We start from the raw sequence: 23,687 nt of genomic DNA, 5'->3' as shown, positions 1-23,687 counted from the left end.
TGCAAGTCACATGTGGCTATTTGAATTCAAATTAATTAAAATGTAATATAATCAAGAGTTCAGTTCCACCATTGTACTAGCCACACTTCTAGTGCTTGATAGCCCTGTGTGACTACTGGATACTGTATTGGAGAGCACAAATATAGAGCTTTCCCATCTTCACAGGAAGTTCTGTTGGACGGCATGCCTTAGAGTCTTTCTTTACTCTTCCTCTGATACTTTCCAAGTTGCGTCAGTAACAAACGGTTATTGAGTATGTTCTTGCACTCAGTCCCTGCTGCTGTACTTAGAGTCATAGTGTAGTGAAAGAGCACCTATTTTGACTTGGTGAGATTATTTTTCTTGTAAGAATATCCATTTATTTAGCTTAAACATAAGCTGTTTTGATAGTTTTTTTATTGAATAAACCTTTTTAAGAAGGTAGACTAAAATACTTTAAAAGATATAATGAGTGGCTTGAATGAGTTTATCTTAATTACTCTTTGAAAATGATTTTGACTTTTACTAAAACATCGTAAAAGTTTATCATTTAAAATACTGATTCTATGGTCTGGCCCCGTGGCTTAGCGGTTAAGTGCGCGCACTCCACTACTGGCGGCCCGGGTTCGGATCCTGGGCGTGCATGGACGCACTGCTTGTCCGGCCATGCTGAGGCCACGTCCCACATAAAGCAACTAGCAGGATGTGCAACTATGACATACAACTATCTGCTGGGGCTTTGGGGAAAAAAGGGGAGGAAGATTGGCAATAGATGTTAGCTCAGAGCCAGTCTTCCTCAGCAAAAAGAGGAGGATTAGCATGGATGTTAGCTCAGGGCTGATCTTCCTCACACACACAAAAAAAACTCAAAAAAAAAAAGAAAAAAACTTAAAATATTGATGCTAAACAAAATGGAAAATTTGCTCATGTTTAAATAATATGCATTTTATTCTTTATCGTTATTATTTCAAACAAATGTGTACTGATCACCTCCTTTGTGCGAAATAACATCTGGCACAGTAATGTAAATACTTTATCGATGATCTGAAGTTGTATAGGCGAAAAGACAGCTATCAGGAAAATATTTAAAAAGTCATTTGGGTTACTTTTTGTCACAGTGACAAATTAATAGTGCCTAACGTGTCAAAATGGTCTGGAACTGTGCTTAACCAACTGTGTCAGTGTTCTTTCCTTTGCTTTATAAGTCTAAGGAATTTCAGCATGCCATATTAATCTTCTTAAAATGAATTTTTGACCGTATACTATTGCTTTATTTTCAATGATGATAACATTTTATTTGAATTCTTATTTTAAGCTTCTAGGAGCCAATGGAAATGTAAACATCAATTCAAAACTTCGCTTGCAGCTGTATTACCCACCTACTAAGCCACGATCTCAATTAAATGTCGTTGAGGTTTTTGAATGGTGGTCAAAATGTCCGAGAAATCGTTATCCATCAACATTGTACGTGACTGTAAGAGGGTTGAAAGTTCCAGAATGTGTAAGTTAACAGCACTTATAAATATATATCCTCTGTTGTTGAGATTAAATGGTGACATATTTTCCATTTCTAAAAAGATAAAGTCTCTAGAATTATTATTATTTTTATTATTTTTGTGTGTGTGTGTGAGGAAGATTAGCCCTGAGCTAACATCTGTTGCCAGTCCTCCTCCTTTTGCTGAGGAAGAGTGGCCCTGGGCTAACATCTGTGCCCATCTTCCTCTACTTTATATGTGGGACGCCTGCCACAGCATGGCTTGATAAGTGGTGCATAGGTCCGCGCCCGGGATCTGAACCTGTGAACCCTGGGCTGCCAAAGAGGAGCACGTGAACCTAGCCATTATGCCACCAAGCCAGCCCACTAGAATTATTTTAATAGATTTCTAGAATAGAAAGTTACCTTCAGAGATTATGTAGTAAGCCTGTAAAGCTGATATTTAAAAGATACTTAAATGAGTTTTAAGTACTAAATGTAAGTTTCAGTGTTAAGAAAAATGTTTTTTTAAATAATATTGGTTTTCAGAAATTAAAGATAAAAGAATGATTTAAAGCAGTTGACAAATACTTTCCATAAAAAATAAGATAGTAAATATTTTAGGCTTTGCGGGCCATCCGGTCTCGTTGGAACCACTCGACTTTGCCTTTGTAATGTGAGAGTAGCTACATAGACACATGTAGGTGATAACTAAACAAATGGGTGTGGATGTGTTCCAATAAAACTTTATTTACAAAAACAGCCGACTAGATTTGGCCCAGGCCATGAGGTTTGCAGACCCATGATTTACAGGCTCATTTTTCAGAATATTATTCATATAGTCAGTAAATAATATATCTACTGCTGTTTTCCGTAAATTAAAATGATAAATGACCTTAGTAAAGAATTGGTCCTAAATGAGGTGAGACTTTGCTTTTGTCTTATTTGCTATAAGATGATTCAGGTCAGTTATGTATTCTGTAGTTGATATTTAAACTGTGACCACAGGGTTGATTTGCATTGATCTGAATGGAGTTAAATTAAATCTATTTTTAAGAAATGGAAGATTTAAAAAACTTTAGATCTTTATGGTATCAGTTTTGTGATTTTTAAAGCCAGAGGTTCATAATATAATATCTGGTAGGTATTGGTAAAGAGACAGAAGCAAAGGCACAGGGTTGTTAAAACCATTTCATGTAATCGTTGGAGTTCTATTTTTTTTTCCTTCCAACTTTTGAGGCTTTTTGGTTATAGGATTATAATTTCAAGCAACTTCATTTTATTTTGAATAATGTACAAATAAAAGTAGAGTTTTTTCTACAGTACCTTTTGAAAACATTTTATTGTGTTTCAGTGTTTTTAAAACAATATATGCTAGAAAAGAAAAAAAGATTAACATGATATATAAATTTTCTCATTTTCTGTACATATTTAGATAAAGCCATCTTACCGTTCGATGATGGCTCTTCAGGAGGAAAAAGGTAAACCAGAGTATTGTGAACGACACCATGAGCCCAGCTCAGTAGACACGGAACCTGGATTAGAAGATTCAAAGGAAGAAGTCAACTGGAGACGGCTACCCGGGCAGGTGAGGCGTTTGGTGACACAGGTTCATTTAGATAGTTACACCCTTTAAAACTACAGCTGCTCTTAGGGGGACTAGCTTGCTACTTAGAACTCTCAAATTATCCTTGTTTTTAACCACAATCTGGTCTTTCCATTAATTCATTTGACAAATAATAGTGCCTAACATGTGCATAAAAGTACTATCTTGGGTTCTTTCTTTGGGCACCTGGGCAGTTTTATTAGTCTGCTAGAGCCACCATAAAAAATATTGCAGATTGGGTGGCTTAAACAACAGGAATTTATTTGCTCATAGTTCTGGAGGCTGGAAGTCCCAAGATTAAAGGTTGGCAGTGTTCATTTACTCTGAGGCCTTTCTCCTGCCCTGGTCTTTTCTCTGTGAGTGTACATATCTGGGGTTTCACCCTCTTCTCATAAGGACACCAGTCTTACTAGATTAGGGCCCCATCCTAACAACCTCATTTTAACTTTATCAGCTCTTTCAAGACCGTATCTCCAAATGCTGTTACATCCCGAGGTACTGGGATTAGGGCTTCAACATACAAATTTTAGGGGACACAATTCAGCCCATGACAGCAGTAAAAAAATATAGATTTTTGATATCTGTAAGAGGTATGTCTCCTAGTGGATTTTATTATTTAAAAAATGGTTATGTTTTTTGTGGATTCATGAAACTTTTTATAGTCCCTGGCTTCTTCCTGAATCACATTTTGTTGGAGATGTGTACATATATATTCTTCTACCACAAGTTGAGTGGTATTTAAGCTTTTACTAAAGTTTTCTTGCTTGGTTAGCATATTTTGCAGTGGCAGGGAGCATTGCTGATACAGTTTTGCAAGTCTCTTACTTGTTTCCATAAAGAGTAGAGTGGTTCATTTTATACATCTGACCATTACCAGATGCTCTTTTTCCAAAAATCTTGATTTATCCAAACATTCCGTATATACATAAGAATGATTATTTTCCTAGACCTTTTCACTTTCTGTGTTTTGCATCACATTTGACTTTCTTTTTGAGGCCAATTTTACAGATACATCTTAAAGTCATTTTTAAATACTTTGAACATAGTAATATGGAGAGAATAACACTTAGACTGTGCCCTTGAGGACCTTCCACATCAGTTGGGGAAATAGGAAACAGTTACAGTCAGGGTGCTGCAGAGAAGTCTTGAGGAAAGGTAGGTATACAAACAATTGATCAGCAGTTCTCAAAGCATGATTTGGGGTCTGCTGGGAGTCCTGAGACCCTTTCAGGGGTCCTATGAAGCAGACCTGTTTTCATAATAGGTTCATAGTGATTGTAGTGATTTCATAATGATTTTAGTTTGTCTCTTTTACTTTTATTCTCTCACAAGTATACGCTAGAGTTTTCCAGACGCTAAGTGATAATGTGATATCACAAGAGAGTGAATGCAGAAGCAGTTATGAAAATCTAGCTGTCTTTTATTAAGCCAGATATTAAAGAGATTTTCAAAAATATAGAACAATTCGACTATTTTTCATAAAAACACATTATGTTAACATGTAGTGGATTTGCTACTGTTATTTTTTAAGTGAATTAACAAATATTTTTTAAATTTCTCAATTTTAATTTCTAATATGATAAATAACTATAGATATAGACACATAAACAAAATTCTTTGGAGTTCTCAAAATTTTTTTAAGACTATAAAGCATCCTGAAACTAAAACAGTTTGGGGATTGCAGATATAAAGAGGGTGAACTGGAGTGGTAGAAGAGGTGAGTTTATTCATCAGGTTGGTGGAGCTTGAGATAGACTTTAAAGGGTGGCCAAGTTAGGGGTGGGTAAAGAGGGACAGGGAAGGATATTTCATATGGGGGCAAAGTTGTCAATAAATGGGAAAGGACCTGTTGTATTCATCAGGCACTCAAAAACTTGGCTGGCTGGACACCAGTTTGTATGAGGATAAAGCGGTGTGATAGATCAGGCCCACATTGTGGAGTGTCTCTAGTGGTAGTCTGATACCTGACTGTGCGGGATGTGAGAAGTAATGGAGTGTGTTTGGGTAGGAGAGAAGCGTGGTAACAGCTGTTAACGCTGGCAGTGGCATGTAGGAGATCCCAACGTAGCATACATCAGAGTGACAGAAACCTAGGAGATGGCACTTGTAGTTGTTGATGTGTGAGGCGGAAGGGTCTAACCTTGAGGTAATGGTGGCAGAAGTGAGAATTGAGATGAATACAGAAGCGAGAAAGAAAGAACCAACATGGTTTAATGACTGCAAGGCAGTAAAGAAGGGGAAAGAGTCAGAGATGTTGAGGACCTTTATTGTTACATCATTAAACTTTCACTGAGTCCCTGTTCTGAATACAGCGTCAGACCCTGGGAGTACAAAGAAAATGATGGTGGCTTTGGTGATTTGGGCTGAGATGATGAGGCACAGAGTTTTCCTGATCTACACCTCTTACTCTAGGAGCAGCAGCAAGGGGTTATAAAACCCCGGACTTTTCCTTCATTTTTGTCCTCTCTTTATCCCCTCTTCCTTTTCTAAATCATCTGGATAGAGACTGGAGGAAAAAGATGGGTAGCATGGTATCTGGTTCATTACTCGCACCTAATTAATGTCTGCTGAATTTTTCACCTTCCTAGTAGCCACTCACAGTGCTGGCTCCTGGTAATGCTGCTCAGTCCTCATGCAGCTTGTGAAAACCTGGTGCCTGTCTAGAAAGCAGGCCCTTGGACTAATAGTCTTTGACTAGGCCCTGGTAGGCTGGGCTTGACCCTCTGAATAATCCTTCTTAGCTATATATAGTGATAATGGTTACTCATGGGGTTGCTGCGATGAGTATATGAGAAGACATTTGCAGTAAAGTACCACATTCATGGTGTATAGTAAAAGCCCAATATATGTTTAATTCAACTTTCTGAATAATAAGAAACACAGGAACTAAGGCTCACTGAAGTTTGGAAGAGGTAGAATTAGGGCAAATAAAAGTAAGCAGTATTTCCTATGGTAGATATTAGTACATGGAAAGTTTTAGTTTCGTCTGACATAGGGAATGAAAAAGTAAAAATTATGAAGAAATCTTAATAAAATTAGTGAATGAGAAACCAATATGAGGTGACTGATTACTTTGAAAATACATTTTGGAAGGCAGCCACAAATGTTTGTTATTTTAAGAGAGAAAAAGAGAGAGTGAACATTCTTACATCCTGGACTTAAGCTGAGGCCCTGTAGGGCATTTGTGATCTCAGAACACGTTTATGGCTCAGCAAAAATCACTTATTGGTTGCTGTCATAGAATAAGAGTGTGACACATTTTTTTTTGTGGCTATGTAAAAGCAATGTGGTGGTGACAGCTTTAGAGTATCAGGTATTGAAACTTTCTATTCATATTTTAGGTGAATTAAGTACTAGACATGAGGTATAAGTTCACTTAATTTTATTGAAAACTGATTCTCTGTTTCAAAAGTAAAGTGGTTTACTATGGTTATCCATCATTTTGATTGCTTTCTTTTCTGCATCACAGTAAAGGAACTTTAAAAAAAAATCATCACTACAGTAATTGAAATTAACAACCAGCCTTCATATTTTAATGTTTCTTATTTTATATTTTTAAAATGTATGTTTTTTAGGCTTGCCGTATCCCAAACAAGCACCTCTTCTCACTAAATGCAGGGGAACGAGGATGTTTTTGTCTTGCCTTCTCCCATAATGGAAGAATAATAGCAGCAGCCTGTGCCAGTCGGGATGGGTATCCAATTATTCGTGAGTGAACATCCTATCTGTTTAATCTGATTGTAGTCTATATGGAGGACAGCGTTTGGTTCTTAGAATTCATTGAAATCTTAGTTTGAGTAATCCACCAGTACTACTAAATTAAAATAGATTTCTTCAAGGAAAGTAACAGTCCTTTTATAATTTTGCGCTTTACTAACAATATATATTCAGAAGTAGAATGACAATGATAAAATGAACGATAGTAAGTTTATTTTTAAAGCATGCAGGAGAATTTTTGTAAGCATTTCCTATTTTAAATATTAAAATTTTGCAACATTAAAGATTAATAAATCTTTTGAGAAATTTTAGTCCAGTGTGATCAATTGATAGCTGTGATAACTTGCATTATGAAAGACCTCAAATTTGTTATGCACTAAAACAGTAATAATTGGCTCAGGAGTACCTAGATGAAGAATTCTCATTATAATTGAGAAGTCAGCGGAGAGGCCAAAAAGCCGCTCTCAAATTGCCTTTAAAAAATTTAGGGGGGACTGGCCCAGTGGCGTAGCGGTTAAGTTCACGTGCTCCACCTCGGCGGCCCAGGGTTCACAGGTTCGAATCTCAGGCACGGACCAACACTCAACTCATCAAGCCATGCTGTGGCAGCATCCCACATACAAAGTAGAGGAAGATGGGTGTAGATGTTAGCTCAGAGCCAATCTTCCTCACCAAAAAAATTTAAAAAAATAAATAAATTTAGGAAACCGTGTTAAAAAGAAAAATTATTTCTGGGCCGGCCCCGTGGCTTAGCAGTTAAGTGCACACACGCTCTGCCTCAGCGGCCCAGGTTCGGATCCCAGGCGTGCGCCAATGCACCGCTTCTCCAGCCATGGTGAGGCCGCGTCCCACGTACAGCAACTAGAAGGATGTGCAACTATGACATACAACTATCTACTGGGGCTTTGGGGAAAAAAAAAAAAAAGGAGGAGGATTGGCAATAGATGTTAGCTCAGAGCTGGTCTTCCTCAGCAAAAAGAGGAGGATTAGCATGGATGTTAGCTCAGGGCTGATCGTCCTCACAAAAAAAAAAAAAAATTAAAAAATTAATTAATTAAAAAAAAGAAAAATTATTTCTGTAGCTTTAGAAACTTTTTTTTAAGTGAACATTGCCATATTCTTCTAGACTTAGAGGTATTAAATACTCTCCCTTACTTCTTGCTTAATAATGAAAACTTCACCTCAGTAGGAAGTACCCAGCTCCTCATGGGCATCGGCCCTAAGCACCAGATTGTCTTGAATTTTGCTCAGCTCCACACACTTATTCCTTGGCTGATTAGCTTTTTTTCAGCAGGGACTCGTAATTGGCTAGATTAACATTTATTAAATAAATATTTCTCCTCATGAAATAATGTTAGCTTTAAGAAATACAAAATTGTTTGGGTAGTTTGATTACGACTATGCTTTTTAAAAAATTCACCAAAACCTATGCATAGAGGAAAAGATTCTTAGGAAACATACTCCAGAATATTAGTGATTTCTTTCTTTTGGGCAGTTGAAAGAATTATTTTCATTATGATTTATATGTTTTCAACATTTCTGTGATACATGTGTTACTTTACGCTTAAAAAAACTTGTTCAAAATGCTATATAAATTTAGATATACTTACTTATTGCTTAAATCTCAAAAAACAGAAAAAGAATCTTTGTCTTTTGTTTTTGACTTTTTGGTTATGATGTATCTCCTTGGAATTCATTTAGCTTGTAGGATGTGCAGATAAATATTTTTCACAAATTTGGGAAGTTTTCTGTCTTTATTTCTTCAAGTGCTCTTTCTGCCCCTCTCTGTTTCTCTTCTTCTTTTGGGACTCCTATCGTTTCTCTGTTGGTCCACTTGATGGTGTCCCACAGGTCTCTGCAGCCTTATTCATTGTTCTTCATCCCTGCTCTCCCTGTCCCTCAGACTGCATCGTCTCAGTCGACCTCCTTCAGGTGAACTGATCCTTCTGCCAATTCACATCTGCTCTTGAGCTCCTCTAGTGAATTATTTCAGTTACTGTACTTTTCAACTCTAGAGTTGCTGTTTGGTCTTTTTTTATAATTTCTGTCTCTATTGGTGAGAAATCATTCTCACACCTTAATTCTTTAGACATGGTTTTCTTTAGATCTTTGAACATGTTTCTAAGAGTGGATTTCAGGTCTTTGTCCAGGAAGACCAGCATATAGGCTTCCTCATGGGCAGTTTCTGTTGACTCCTTTTTCTCCTGTGGATGGCCATACTTTTCTGTTTTGTGTATGCCTCCATAATTTTGGTTGAAAACTGGCTATTTTAAATATTACAATGTGGCAACTCTGGAAATCAGATTCCCCCCCCCCACTCAGGGTTTGTTGTGGTTGCTGTTTTTTTAGTAACTTTCCTGGACTAATTCTGTAGTCTTTATCCTTTGTCATGTATTGCCATTGAAGTCTGCCTGGGTAGCTTAGTGGTCAGCTAATGGTTAGAAAGAGATTTTTTTTTTTTATTGATGTTTTAATAGTTTATAACATTGTGAAATTTTTGGTTGTACATTTTTGTTTGTCCATCACCATATACATGTCTTCCTTCACCCCTTGTGCCCACCCCCTACCCCCATTGCCCCTGGTAACTACACTACAGTCTTAGAAAGAGACTTTTAAATGCCTTGAGTGACTAGGTCTCCCAGCCTTTGCCAAGGGGCTGTTTGTGTGTGTATGTGTGTGTGGGGATACACTTTCAAGGCCTCAGCAGGCAGTTTACAGCTCTGCCTTAGCCTTCACTTACTGTTTGCACAGAGCCTCCTGAGGTCAGCCAGAGTGAGAGTCAGGGCCTCTCAGGTCTTTCTTGGGCATGCACACAGCGTTTCACGTGCATGTATCCTCTTAGATTCCCAGGAATAAGTTGGAGCTTTTCAGAGTCCCCTATGGACATCTCATTCCCAGTTTTTTCCTTTTAAGTTTTTTGGTCAGCCTCTTAGCCCCAGCTGGCATCACTGCCTCAGACAGCTATGCCGTGATTATGTAATGCACCGTAGAGTTAGGGCTGTTCACCCAGAGCACACTCAGAGCCAGGTCAGATAAAGCCAGGCCCTGAGAATGGAGCCTCCGGGGAGCTGCCAGACTGGCTAATAGTGATAACCCTTGGGGAGGGGGCTTTTGGGGATCTTCAGGCCCCTTCTGCCCCATCCCATGGCTGCTCAACTGCTGGTTTTTGTTGTAGTTGTGAGGCTGTTGGTTTTTAAGGCCACTTTGGAGCTTGAGAGAGGGGAATGGAAACAGGACAAGTTAAAAGACCGCAGAACTCAGTGTTCTTACTGAGATTCAACTGTTTTTCTTGAATAAATGCTTCTCAGACTATTGCAGCCTTTGTTTAATTTCCAGAGTTCTGAAAAAATTAATTTTTGCCGATGTTCTCATTGCTTTTATGGGGGCGCAGATTTTCTGAGGTCCGTCCTTTGCTCTTCCAGAAGTGCTTCTGTACTGCTCCGTATTTTAAAGGGCAATTGGTTTTACCACTAGGTGGAAGTAGAGACTTGGAAACTTGGTGTTTCTGTCTTAAGTCATTATCTTAGAAGATTTCATTGTGCACGTAACATAGCAATACCACAATGCCTTCTCTGTCAGACTGGGTCTCTGTTAATTCCTTACTATATCATTTTAGTATAAGACTTTTTTTCTGACAATAGCATGGTTTAAATTTCTTGTTACTTCAAATAATTAAAATTTTGTTTGGAATTTAATTGATTTTCAGATAAAATAATTACCTTATTCATGAAAGCCCAAATTACAGAATCTTTGAAGCAAATTGCAATTTAAATGTTATTTATTATTTGATTAATAAATTGATTATCAAAGATTATTAGGAGAACTGCTTTGAAAATATGAGAATTGTTAATTGTAGCATATAAAATTTTATATGTGTAAATTCTTATGTCTAAAGCAAATGAAAAACTTAAGTAGATTTTGAAATTTTTTGTACTGAAAATATCTTTGGTGATAATTTCCTATAGCTAGTGCTTACCTTATCTACAAATTATTATAAATTATGAATTTTTATGTTACTGGATTAAGGATCCTCTACCTGGAAACCTACTAATTTTTGAATATTTTTATTAGTATACGAAATTCCTTCTGGACGTTTCATGAGAGAATTGTGTGGCCACCTCAATATCATTTATGATCTTTGCTGGTCGAAAGATGATCGCTATGTCCTTACTGCATCGTCGGATGGCACTGCCAGGTTAGTATGCTTGAGAAGTACTTATTGTGTGTGCCATTTGCCATCAAGGAAAGCAAAGAGAATATAAAATGATATAACTACTCTTATGCTTCATTTATGCTTTGGTTGTCAAGGGACTGTCATAAATATGTATCCTACAGACTGACTGATTAAATAAATAGTAGTGAAATCTTTTTTCTCTAAGACATTTTTAAGTATATTTTATCTATGTAATATATAATGTTTCTAGTCTTCACTGTCTTTAAATGATCATTATGTACACTGTTCAATTAATACTTTGAGTTGAGGTTATTGAATAACTGAGCTTTTTCCTAGAATATAAGATCTTGATGGTAGAGATTCCATCTTCACTGTTAGCTGGATGCAGAGGCCAGGACACAGTGGTGCTCAGTATGCAGTATAGGGTAAATAAATGAATATGCATTATGTTTTAAGAGCTTTATAGATTGTCAAATATTTGCATTTTTCAGAATGTCAGCCTTAAAATCATTTAACCCCTTCCAATTTAATAAGTATCACAATGAACCATTTTAAAAGTTACTTTTTAGTTTCATTTACACTTTTTTTAGCTGCTTGTTCTACCTTGGATGTATTCTAAAAATATTATTAGACAGTTTTTCAGGATACTTTTGTATATGTCATTTAATTTGATTCCAACAAATGTAGGTGGATAGACATAAATATCTATTATTTCTACGGGCTAGGAAACTGACGTTTAGAGCAGTTCAAGACCCACTCTAACTTCACTCTTATTTACTTCTGCCTCCTGCTCTTTTAACACACTTTTTTTCAGACACTTCTAGTGTCTGGGTCCCTTCTGCTATTAATTTTATCAGCTTCCTTTTCAATATGAAATGTCTAATTGATTAAGATATTATCATTACTGTTTAGTTTCTATTTAAATGAAAAAAATGACAGTTGGTGACAACAGATTTCCCTCTCTATCCAGCTGGAAACCTACTATTAGTGCCACTTAACAATATCTTTGAGAATCTGTCTGGTCTGTTTGTTTTTTTCAGCATAACCTGGCATCAGATAGAATGGCTATGCTGGAGAAAAGTACATAACCTTGCTAAGGCCTGACTCTGGATTGTAAGTCTTAAAATCACTTGAGCTGTCATCTCTGCTGAGCAATCCTTTTACTTATCTTATTTTTTTGTGTGAGGAAGATCAGCCCTGAGCTAACATCCGATGCCAGTCCTCCTCTTTTTGCTGAGGAAGATTGGCCCTGAGCTAACATCTGTGCCCATCTTCCTCTACTTTATATGGGATGCCACCACAGCATGGCTTGGCAAGCAGTGCGTCAGTGCGTGCCTGGGATCTGAACCTATGAACCCTGGGCCACTGAAGCGGAGCTCTCGCACTTAACCGCTATGCCACCGACCGGCCCCTCATTTTACTTATCTTTATTCAGCTATCTTTTCTCATTCCTCTGGTAGCAGATCCAACCAAACCTTACCACACTTCGAGTTCTTGACCTAAATCACAGTCTTCCCCCTTTCATTAGATGACTGGCTTCAGTTTGTGGTGAAATGTACGCAGACACGAACTTCTATATTTCCCTCTGGTTTCCCACCTGATATTTATAAATCTACCCATCTTTATATCTGCCCACTTCTCTTAAGAAAGAGTTATGGGCACAGATACCTTTAAGGCTAATCTTTGACCTGTGCTTTTAATCTTGTCCTTTAATCTACAATTCTGTTACTTCTGTTTCCTACCTCTCTCAGCTCTTTGGTGTCTTTCTCTCTATTGATTTTGTCCTCTCATCTTAGAAATATGCTCAGATCTCCTTATCTAAAGAAATCATTTTCCCGACTGTTCCTGCTTTCTAGACTATCATATTATTTTTCTTTCTACACCGTCAAGAGCATTCTGCACACACTGTGTACTTCAAGCCGGTTAGTCTGGCTTTCACTCCCACCATGCTGTGCAAACTTTCTTCACAGGGTCACTAGTTCCTTGCTCATTTTCAGATCTACTAGCCAGTTTCAGTCCTTACCCTGTTTGCCTTCACTGCAGGAATTAGTTATTGACCAGTCTTGAAATATTTTCAATTTGTGGTTTTCATCGGCACCCTCTTCTGTTTTCTTTTTATGACTCTGACCATTCTCGTTCTCTCTCTCTCTCGTTCTTTTTCCTCTGTCTGTTCTCTGTAGATGTTTCCCCAGGATCCTTTGCTTGATCATCTTCCCTAATTTGGTGTGCTTATCCTGGTCTCTCTCATCTTCCCTGGCTTTGAATTTCACTTTTTTTCTAAGTTTGACTTTCTGTTAACACACTTCTATATAGATTGCCCAGTGACTTCTCAAGTCCAAAACCAAACTTACCAAAATTACCAAACTTTTTTTCCCCTTTTTTAGTCCTCTTATATGTTTTTTTAATGGCCTCCTTATCCACTCTGTCTCCCAAGGTGGAAACTGAGTAGTACTCATCTCTTCTTTCCTTCCCACCATTCCTTTCCACATCTAATTAGTACTAAAGTCTGTCAATTCTCCTTCCTAAAAGGCTCAGCATTCCATCACATCCTTTCTATCCTCACTGCTGTTGCCTTAATTCAAGTCATTGTTATCTCTTGCTTAAACTGCTGCTGCTAAACTTTCCCAGTGTTCAGTCTTTAACTCCTCCATCTTTGCTATGCTAATATTATCTTTCTAAAACTATCTTTCATAAAGCCTTGATTTGAAAAATCTTTGATTACCACTGCCCTTTGGAAAACATCCCAGCCCCTTAGCATAGCATGATAGGCATGTCCCTTGTTGACCTTACATCCTTCTCTTGTGCACTTACCATGTACCCCCTGGCTCACCCACACAGTCTTTTGAAATACACTACCTTCTTTGACATCTCAGTGCCATTACCTTTCCTACTCTTGCTTTGCTCAAATGCCCTTCTCCCACCCTTCCTGCCCAATTCATTCACTCAACAGACATTAAAGTGCCTTTTGTGAGCCATAGTGGGCTCATAGTCATCATTTAAGACCTAACTCAGATTTCACCATTTCTTGAAGCCATCTTGGATTTCCCACACAACATATATTGTAGTAAAGTATACTTTTTTCTTTATGTAGCTTTGAAATTGATACTAATTTGTGACTCTCTACATCATAAAAATATTATTGTGAAGGATTAACTGAGTGAAGAGAGAAATATTATGGCTAGAATCAAAAAGACAGTGAGGTTTTTGAATGAGATAGGGAATACTTAGAATGAATGAGCTAAAGTCAAAAGGAAGAGAATTAAGAGTTGCTGATGCTCAAAAGTGGCAGAAGTATGGGTTTCTGCTCGTGTCTTTTCCTTCTCTCTTCCTGGGGATCACTGTCATATGTTATCATTAATGTCTCCTGAGTAACTGTTTCCCACGGGTTAGCTCTCTGCTGTATGGTTTAACCTAAATTCCTTCTTTAGTTCTCTTCAGCATAATCTGTATTTTTCTCAAATCAGCAGCTCCTAGTATAATCAAACAGACTTTTCCATGTGTAGTGGCTCCCAAATAGGCCCGTGGGTCCCCACGCTACCCCCTCTTCACACATACTGTTTTAACTTTGGTATGTTTTTTCTTTCCCAATTCTAATAATATTTTTATGTGCACATCTAGTCTTCACAAATTTGTGTGTCCTTGTTCTTCTCTGTCTGTGATCAGCCTGATTTTATCCCAAACCCATTAATATATATTTCTTTTGATCTTGGATTCTACCATTGCTTGGGTGACTACAGCCATCACTGATAGCAGTTCAATTTTTACATAAAAAGCTTGATTTTTATATATATTAAAATATTGTGTCTATTTTAGTTATATTGAGCTGTTTTTAAGATACAGTTGCTTCATTTCTGCCGATTATATAGTATTTCAAATAATGCTGCTAAGATTTGTTAGCAAGCAGCTAAAGTTTTTATCTTTGAACAGTCTTGTTTATATTCTCTACAAATTAGTGATTTTGTTCTTTCAATAGGTGCTGCATTTCATGTAACATATGTTAATTGAAAGTTTTACCATGGTAAAAATGTTCACCCCCAGGGACACGTGCTTTATTTTTACTTGAAAAACATGTTCTTTCACTTCCTTCATTATTAGTTTGGATTGTTAGTAATTGAAGATCAGATCCTGTATTTTAAGCAGCTGCTGAGAAAGCTCATAGAATGTTATTCTTGAATAGCAACTGTATTTTTTTCTTTTATAGATAATTTTGAAAAGAACTTAATTTGCTTTAGTTCTTAGTAATTAAAAGGATGAACTATAAATCCTCATATTAAAAAATTAATATATTCTTCTAATTCAAATAACTTAAAAAAATCCAATTTTCTACACACTTATATAGCACCTGTCTGTTGTTAGATTTTGCCTATTTTTACACATGGGCTAGAAATGCAGAATATCTAACGTAATAGTGTAACCCTTAGAGTTTAGTCTTTTGTCAATGCTATAGCAATGACAATAATATTAATTTTTTAAAAATCATTATTTGGAGGAAGAGATAATGAGAATGTTAAACATAAAGTGAGTACTTAATTTAGGGTAGCCTGTTTTTTATCAAAATATCGTAATTATTTTAAGCAAATTTTATTCAAGTATTCATTTAGTAATTTTAGTATGGCTTTTCAGTCTTTGAGATCTTCATCTTCATGATCTAGGCTTTGAAATTACAAATATGAAGTTAATAGAATATTTTATTCTCCAAACCCCTGCTAGTAAGCACTTTGCAAAAGCAATATACGCAACCTAAATGAGAAATCATTAAAGTTTCTTTCTATATTTAATTTTTATGTATATTATACTAAATGCGGTATTTTACGAACTATTTGATGTGTGTTTAATCAATGTCAAAAATAAGTAGGTTTAAAAAAGACAGACATATCCAAATACAAACACAGTTTTTTATTTTACGGTGTAGATTACAGTAGACAAATAACCATTATGCTTGATAATAACTGTAAGAAATAGCTTTGTCAAAATGTAAAAAACCCCGCCATCAAATATATGATCACATTATTCTTTATTGTTGTAAAATTTAGTTTATCATTGGCTACTGTCATGTGCTTACTTAAGTCCTTTGGCTATACTGGTTCTTAGAGAAACTTTTAAAGAAATTTTTGCCTTTCAGAAGTAATATGTAATTTTTTATCCTTTTCCAGGATATGGAAAAATGAAATAAACAATACAAATACTTTCAGAGTTTTACCTCATCCTTCTTTTGTTTACACGGCTAAATTCCATCCAGCTGTAAAAGAGCTAGTGGTTACAGGATGCTATGATTCTGTGATACGGATATGGAAAGTTGATATGAGAGAGGATGCTGCCATATTGATCCGACAATTTGACACTCACAAGAGTTTCATCAACTCTCTCTGTTTTGATTTTGAAGGTAGGTCAGAGAATATATTCCAAATGAAGGCTAGCTGCATGAGGATTTTTTTTTTATTTTTTTATTTCACTAGGATAATAATTATTTAAGCTTGAGAGGGATTTTATGTATTGATGATTGATTGTGCATATTTAGATTTATGTATATTTTTAAGATCATATGATAGACCTGAACATAGATTTGGCACTGAGGGAGTTCTGTTTGTAATTTTAAAGTCATTAAATTCTTAAAAATTTAAAATCAAGTAATCTCTGCTGTAACAACCAGTCATGTTCCAAATTTCATAAATATATTTCATTGGATTGGTGATTGTCCCCTTAGTAGGGGTTTTTTTTTTAAAGGGCCTTTTAAATTAAAGGCTAAAAATGAGGAAGATGGGGGGAAAATCCCAAAAGAATATTGAAAATATATATATTTTAAATGTAGCAACAGGATTTTTTCTAAAAAGTATAGGAACATAGAAGGGAGATTTGCAGTTATTTAAAGGTTTATCTTAGTATATGAATAATGTAGGTAGTGTTTTAAAGACATAAAATATAGATTATCAGCTGAAATAATAAAAAATTCAATAAATCTGTTAAATAGTCACTTCTTACATTATTTCAGACACTAGATACGTAGACGGTAGCTATAATTAATTATTATGGGATCCAGATCAAAATAATACTGCTAGTGCACTCAGTTCAACCCTAAGGATGTTAATAAATTGGAACGCATTCAGGGAAGGTCAACCAAGGGTAGAGAAGTACCTGAAAACTCTGTCATATTAGAAGTAGCTCAGATTATAAAAGAAAGATGGAGAATTTCTTCGAATATTTGGCTAAGATATCCATATTTGAAAACAGAAATCAGTTTGTGTCACTCCAGTAGATAGAGATGGGGCCAAAACTGCAGAAGACAGATTTTCTTTGCTCAGAATTAGCAAGAACATTCTAATACATAGAGCATTGCATCAGTTGAATAAGCTGCTTTGTAAAATATTAAATTCACAATTGCTGAACAACCATCTGTTCATAATGATGTGTAAGATATTCCTTTTAGTGGCTGTGAAGCTGAACCTGATGGTCTCTGAGGTCCCATTCAGCTATAAGATGGTTTGACTCTAAGAATGGATGTTAAACTGGAAGACTTGTTATTCATTATTTCATTCATTCTCTGATCATTTATTGAGTTCCTACTGGGCCTCAGACATTATGCTAACAATATATTATTAGAATATAGGTGTTTTTCCAGGAATATAAAACAGATTATATAAGTTAATAAAGGTAAGCAATACAGATACATATTGGATAATTCATATAATTTGTTTGGCTTTGAATTTGAGCCATGTACAGTACACATGGACTGAGATGCTCATTTTTTTTTTGTATTCAAATTCAGAAAAGTGACAAAGGGAAATAATAAGTCATCAAAAATAATTCAGAAGAGTGAAGAATTTATTTAAAGATAATTGGGATTAGATTGTGAGTTGTATTTGGTTTTATGACTTTTTTTAAACTGAAATACCTTTTAATAGCCCTCCAGTTCGTTGACTCTTTTGCTGGAATGTGTTTTCCCAATCTCGTATTATTTGTTTCTATCTCTGGGTAACATTTATAAGTGAGTAGTTTTATTTTTTTAAATAGGTCATCACATGTATTCGGGAGACTGCACGGGGGTGATTGTTGTTTGGAATACCTATGTCAAAGTTAACGATGTGCAGCATTCAGTGCGCCACTGGAGTGTAAATAAGGTATAAAATTATAGTTCATATGTTGGGATTTAATTAAAGAAATTGGAAAAAAATCAAACCACATGACTTTAAAATAAGATGTTACAATATTGTTTTCTCTTTTCAAAAAAATTAAGTTTTTCTCAGTCCTTGAAAAGTCAATTATCATTGATTAATTATCATGTCTTCCTGATGGCTAATTGATGATATGGTGACTTAGTGAAAATTTTCTTCCTTTTGGCCAGGCTTTGCTTGCTTTTTTTTTTTTTTTTTGGTGAGGAAGATTGGCCCTGAGCTAACATCTGCCAATCCTCCTCTTTTTGCTGAGGAAGACTGGCCCTGGGCTAACATCCTTGCCCATATTCCTCCACTTTATATGGGATGCCGCCACAGCATGGCTTGCCAAGTGGTGCATCGGTGCGTGCCTGGGATCTGAACCGGCGAAGCCCCCGGGCCGCCGCAGCGGAGTTCGTGCACTTAACCGCTTGTGCTACCGGGCTGGCCCTGCTTTCATTTTTTTGAGCCCTAATTTGCACTATGGCATTCAGTGACTCATTACTGAAAATTATGCTAAAATGAGATATATGTTATATTCTATTACCATCTATAAGTAATAACATATTTTCTGCTATTTGTATTCTTTTTTTTCTTGGTCTAATAACATCACTCTAAAAACAGTGTGCTCAGTGTTTTATTAAAAGTACTGTCTTTGAGGATTATATAATCAAAACTGTAATTATGAGGGTGGTCTGTTGTTTAATGACCATAATTGTTTCATTTGAAATTCGCTAAATAGGCAGAAACAAAGGAATAATCTCTTTCATTTTTGGAGTAGAGTGTTTTTAAGGTGGCTCGTTGGTGTATATTTAGTATTTTTTAGTTAAAAATTCAAAATGAATCATTAAACCTGAGTTTTATATAAATTGATGTAGTTTCTGTCTTACATGCTATACCTTTGTTCTTCAATTTTTTGTTTTTCATAATAGATTATAACAATCGTCCTCATTTGAAAAAAGTCACTCTAAGTGGAAAAGAATTTCCATGAACTTCAGTTAAATCTATTGAGTCCATCAGATCTGTTTAAAAAACGCTCTATTCTGTTTTTAGTCATTCTCATCTCATCTGTCAGATTAGTGAATGATGGGTTGAGATTCATGTTGTAGCCTAATTTCACACACTTTGAAAAGAACTTTCTGATTGTTGACACACCTGAGGGATTGGCAAAGCTCCAGAGACACCAGTTCCAATCATTTGAGTCTACAATGCAGAGTCTGTTATTTGTGTTAAAAATCATGTGTTTCTTTGCCTCCATGTAGTAACCAAAAGGCAAATTTACCTTGAAAATCTGCAGCCTGGTGGTTACTTGAGACAGTCAAAAATAACAAGTTGGGAAATGAGTGAGAATGTCTGTTTAGTGGCTGATGCCCTAGGACAAACGGGAGCCTGCCCTTCTTGGTGCTCTTCCGCCGGCACGTGCGGAATGCTGAGCATCTCATCTGCCCCCAGATGAAGTGCCCGTGTGCTACTGTACACTCCTTGGTACAGGACGTGGGCTTCAAAACTAGGACTTTTTTAGTTTCAGCATGAATATGATAAAGAAAATATGGAGGACATCATTAACAGATACAGACACTAAATCTGCCAGCCCCTCTCTCAGAGTTATACCCAACACTGAATTGTTACGCAGTTTTGTTTCTGATTTTGCACATTTGCCTCTGTGTAAATGTTGCTCCAGTTGCTCAAACCCCCAACAGTGCATCCCCACCCCCCAAACTGTTGTAGTTCAGCTCAGGAAAATCCCCATCTGTGGTGTCAATGTTTGACTTTTTTCTGTAGCTTTTAAAAAGTAACTGACAGCAGGTCTTCGTGTCAGACAGCAGTAGCAGGGGCTCAGCTGCTGAGTGGGGATTCTAGCAGTTAGTACCCCACCCCTGCTGGTGCCAGCCCGCCTCTGCAGAGGAGATCCTCAAGGAGAAGAGAGTAAAGAGTAAGAAGGGGTCCTGGAGGGAGAAGAAGGATAGCTCAGAATTCTGCCTGCAGGTTAAAGCAGACTTTCCTTTGACTCTGGACTTGAATCTAAGCAGTTTTGCATTTGTGGTTTTTTTCTTTCTCCTAGTAATCCAAACAAGAAGGACCTTTGGTAGTTCTTCTTATGCAAGGCTTGTTCAGGCAGATTCTCCTTCAGGGTTTATGTCTTTCTTGACATCATTAGTCAGGCATCTTCTATAGCTGCCTTAACCATCAAAAAAAAACCTTCACCTAAAATTACAATCTAAACTAATTGATTTCAGCATAAGATGCCGATAACATACCTTTTTCAGGACAAGTGGAAATAAGTGTGTGAAGAAATAATCTGAGACTGAAATAGAATTTGAAAGTTAATTCTACACTTTTGAATTTATAGAAATTGGAGGCTTTCTTATGTGGTGGTAAACATAAAATACAATGTTAGAAGATGTGTTTTTAGGAAGTGCTTCTTGTTTGGGAATATACTACAAAAATACTTGCTAGTTAAATGTGGCGTTACATAACAACCAGAAAGTACATTCTATCAGCTTTATTTTCACCCTTAAACTGAAGTTATTGGGAATCCTTTGCTAACAATTTTAAAGCATCCTGTATAGTACAATTGAAAATGACATTTTAAAATTAAATTTATAGGGGCCGGCCACGTGTCTTAGCTGTCAAGTGCGCGCGCTCCGCTGCTGGCAGCCTGGGTTCGGATCCCGAGCGCACACTGATGCACCACGTGTCTGGCCATGCTGAGGCGGTGTGCCACATACAACAAGTAGAAGGATGTGCAACTATGACATACAACTATCTACTGGGGCTTTGGGGAGAAAAAGGGAAAAAAAAAGGAGAAGGATTGGCAATAGATGTTAGCTCAGGGCTGGTCTTCCTCAGCAAAAAAAAAAAAAAAAAAAGTTAAATTAAATTTGTACTCTAAAAAGCATTTAACATTAGGCAAACGTTACAGTGGTAATATCTTATAATTTTTTTTAATTGTTTTAGGAAATTAAAGAGAGTGAGTTTAAGGGGATTCCAATAAGCTATCTGGAGGTTCATCCCAATGGAAAACGTTTGTTAATCCATACCAAAGACAGTACTTTGAGAATTATGGATCTCAGACTGTAAGTATATTTCCGTATTGACAGGTTAAGTACTCATGGAATAAGTAATGAATTAATTCACATTTATGAAATGCAGCTGTGTTCTCAACTAGACAGTTTTTGTCCCTCAGGGGAGCTCTGACAGTGTCTGGAGACATTTTTGAATGTTGATTGAAGATCCTAGTGGATAGAAACCAGAGATACTGCTAAGCATCCTGTAGTTCATGAGACAACCCCCACAACAAAGAATTATCTTGCCCAAAATGTGAATAGTTCTGAGGCTGAAATGAGAGGGCTTTTGATTAATACATCCTTGTTTTTCTTTTTCTAAATAAGGCAAATGAAGGGAAGTCTCCTTAGTGTAAAAGGCAGAAGCAGAGTTCTAGGAAAACCAGCATGGACTTCTGGTGTGCTTTTGTTTTGGTGTTAAGAGTTCCTGTAAAACAAATGAGAGAAAGCTATTTTATTAAATTTCATTATTGTGTTCAGAAAGACAAATGTGGTAATCTATATTAGTTTATTCTGCAGTTATCTTTTTTAGGGCAAACACTTTAAGCCCTTCAGCATTTCTCTAGAACTGTTCAGAACACTGGCATGGGTGCTGTGGGAGAATGATAAGTGGAATTCGCCCATCAGGAGTTTATAATCTAGTTGTACTGCCTACAAAATAACACACAAAACATTTAATTAGGCTAAATTGTGAGATCTTCTAGGACTGGAATCTGTCTTATTCTTTTTTTCTTTACGTAGAACCTATGTCATGCCTGGCAGATTGCAAGAACTCAATATGTACTTTTTAGTGAATATAAATATATAATAAAAGGATTGTATTTTTCATGGCATCAGTAAAGCTGACAGCTATAATATAGTCTTCTGTTAAAGACTTTATGGAGAGGCTGGCCTTTGAGCTCAACCTTGAAGGATGGATAGAATTTAGACAAGACAGAAGTATTTTCAGTAGAGTGGAAAACGTGAAAAGCCTGGAATAAAGTTCAGAAATGAGATAATATAAGTTGTGTTCGAGACAGAGTGAGTTTGTATGAGCATAGGTTTCTTGATAAGGCGTGCTGAGAGAGAATTTTTAGCAATAAAGATTAGAGCAGATTTTAGAAGGCTATGGCTAAGGAATTTGGTTATTCTCTTTTTAGGCAGTATAGTATTCAACTTAAGATCATGCTTGGGCTCTAGAGGCAAACTGCTTAGAGTCAAATTCTGCCTTTTCCACCTCTTCCTAGCCGAGTGACCTTTCTGACCTCTCTGTACCTCTCTTTCCTCTTCACTCAAATGGGAGGAATAATATACTGTACTCCTAAGGGTGTTGTGCAGAATAAACTAGTTTAAACGTAAAGTACTTGAAACATTACAGCACATACCAAGGATTCCAGAAGTGTTTGACCCAGTAACCTCAGGTCTGGGAATTTATGTTAAGAAAATAATTATAAAATAGTGTACAAAAAATATATTTACAGGGTTGTTCATAGAAAGCATGTGCAATGTACGAGAAAGCTGGAAACATCCTAAGTGTTGTCCAACAATAGAAAATGTCTTAAGATACATTTAGACAATGATATAATATATGCCTATTAAAATGATAATGCATAGTCTGTGTTTTCTGACATGGAAGGCCATTATTCATGATTTATTATTGACTGAAGCAGTAACAGAGCAGTGTGTGTAATAGGCTCTCTGTAAGCCAGGGATGATAATAGTACCTACCTGGCACATAGTGAACACTAAAACAGTGTTAGCTGTTATTCATGAGTGAAAAAGCCTGGAAGGCTGTATGCCATATTTAAGAGATGGTTTGACAATATGTTTTGTGGAATATTTCTGCAAGGATCAAGTAAGATTAAAAATTCACCACATGGGAAAAAATATAAGAATGTAAAACTTCTGTTCATTTTTTAGTATTTTAGTAACCAACTCAAATGCTAGTTCCATAAAGTAGTCTCTCTTTCCATAGCTAGATATAATCTCTCTTATCCATATCTGCACAGTACTCTTTCTCTTCTTCTTTTGTGGCACACTCCATCTCCACTTTCTGTTTTACATTGATGCATTTCTTGTCTTGCCTGCCGAATTATAAACTCCCTGAGTTCTGGGACTGTCTCTTCTTTATTTTGCATCCATCGAGGAATGTATCCCACAGAACACGTTCTCAAAAATTGTTTGTTAAATGCAAATGCAGTAAAGAGAAGTTTTTCTACCACCAGTCTTATGAGTGAGACAGGTTACATTGGTAAAATCTCTTTTGTTTATAGATTGGCGGCAAGGAAATTTGTAGGTGCAGCAAATTACCGAGAGAAGATACATAGTACTTTGACACCGTGTGGGACGTTTCTCTTTGCTGGAAGTGAGGATGCTATAGTATATGTTTGGAACCCAGAAACAGGTAAATATTTCATTGATCTTCAAAAGAAAAATTTTTGGTTGGTTTTTGAAGAAGTGTGAAAACTACCATTTTATGGAATAGTTTTTGAGGAAATTCTGGTTTCGGGTTCTCAGTTACGTTTTTCAAAATTGGAAAGCCAAT

General features: G+C 36.4%; 1 protein-coding gene across 23 annotated transcripts in view; it reads left to right on the top strand.

Annotated features, from left to right (window-relative positions):
- Nucleotides 1–23,687, top strand: part of AHI1 (Abelson helper integration site 1) — a 182,915-nt gene that overhangs the window by 33,045 nt on the left and 126,183 nt on the right. For all 23 annotated transcript variants that reach the window (XR_015555277.1, XR_015555278.1, XR_015555276.1 and 20 more), the window contains 8 exons: nt 1,295–1,480; nt 2,889–3,041; nt 6,635–6,767; nt 10,848–10,971; nt 16,104–16,333; nt 17,959–18,065; nt 21,057–21,175; nt 23,416–23,546. Coding sequence is in view for 20 of the 23 variants with exons in the window: in XM_087444150.1 (XP_087300276.1) it covers nt 1,295–1,480; nt 2,889–3,041; nt 6,635–6,767; nt 10,848–10,971; nt 16,104–16,333; nt 17,959–18,065; nt 21,057–21,175; nt 23,416–23,546 (1,183 nt within the window). In the remaining 3 variants the exon portion in view is untranslated. The remainder of the gene's footprint in view (nt 1–1,294; nt 1,481–2,888; nt 3,042–6,634; nt 6,768–10,847; nt 10,972–16,103; nt 16,334–17,958; nt 18,066–21,056; nt 21,176–23,415; nt 23,547–23,687) is intronic.

Source organism: Ceratotherium simum, chromosome 19, assembly GCF_057802395.1.
Source record: "Ceratotherium simum simum isolate JZ-2026a chromosome 19, ASM5780239v1, whole genome shotgun sequence".
In the NCBI taxonomy this organism is placed as follows: domain Eukaryota; kingdom Metazoa; phylum Chordata; class Mammalia; order Perissodactyla; family Rhinocerotidae; genus Ceratotherium; species Ceratotherium simum.
The sequence above is the reverse complement of the archived record's forward strand: the minus strand, read 5'-3'. Positions and strand labels throughout refer to the sequence as shown.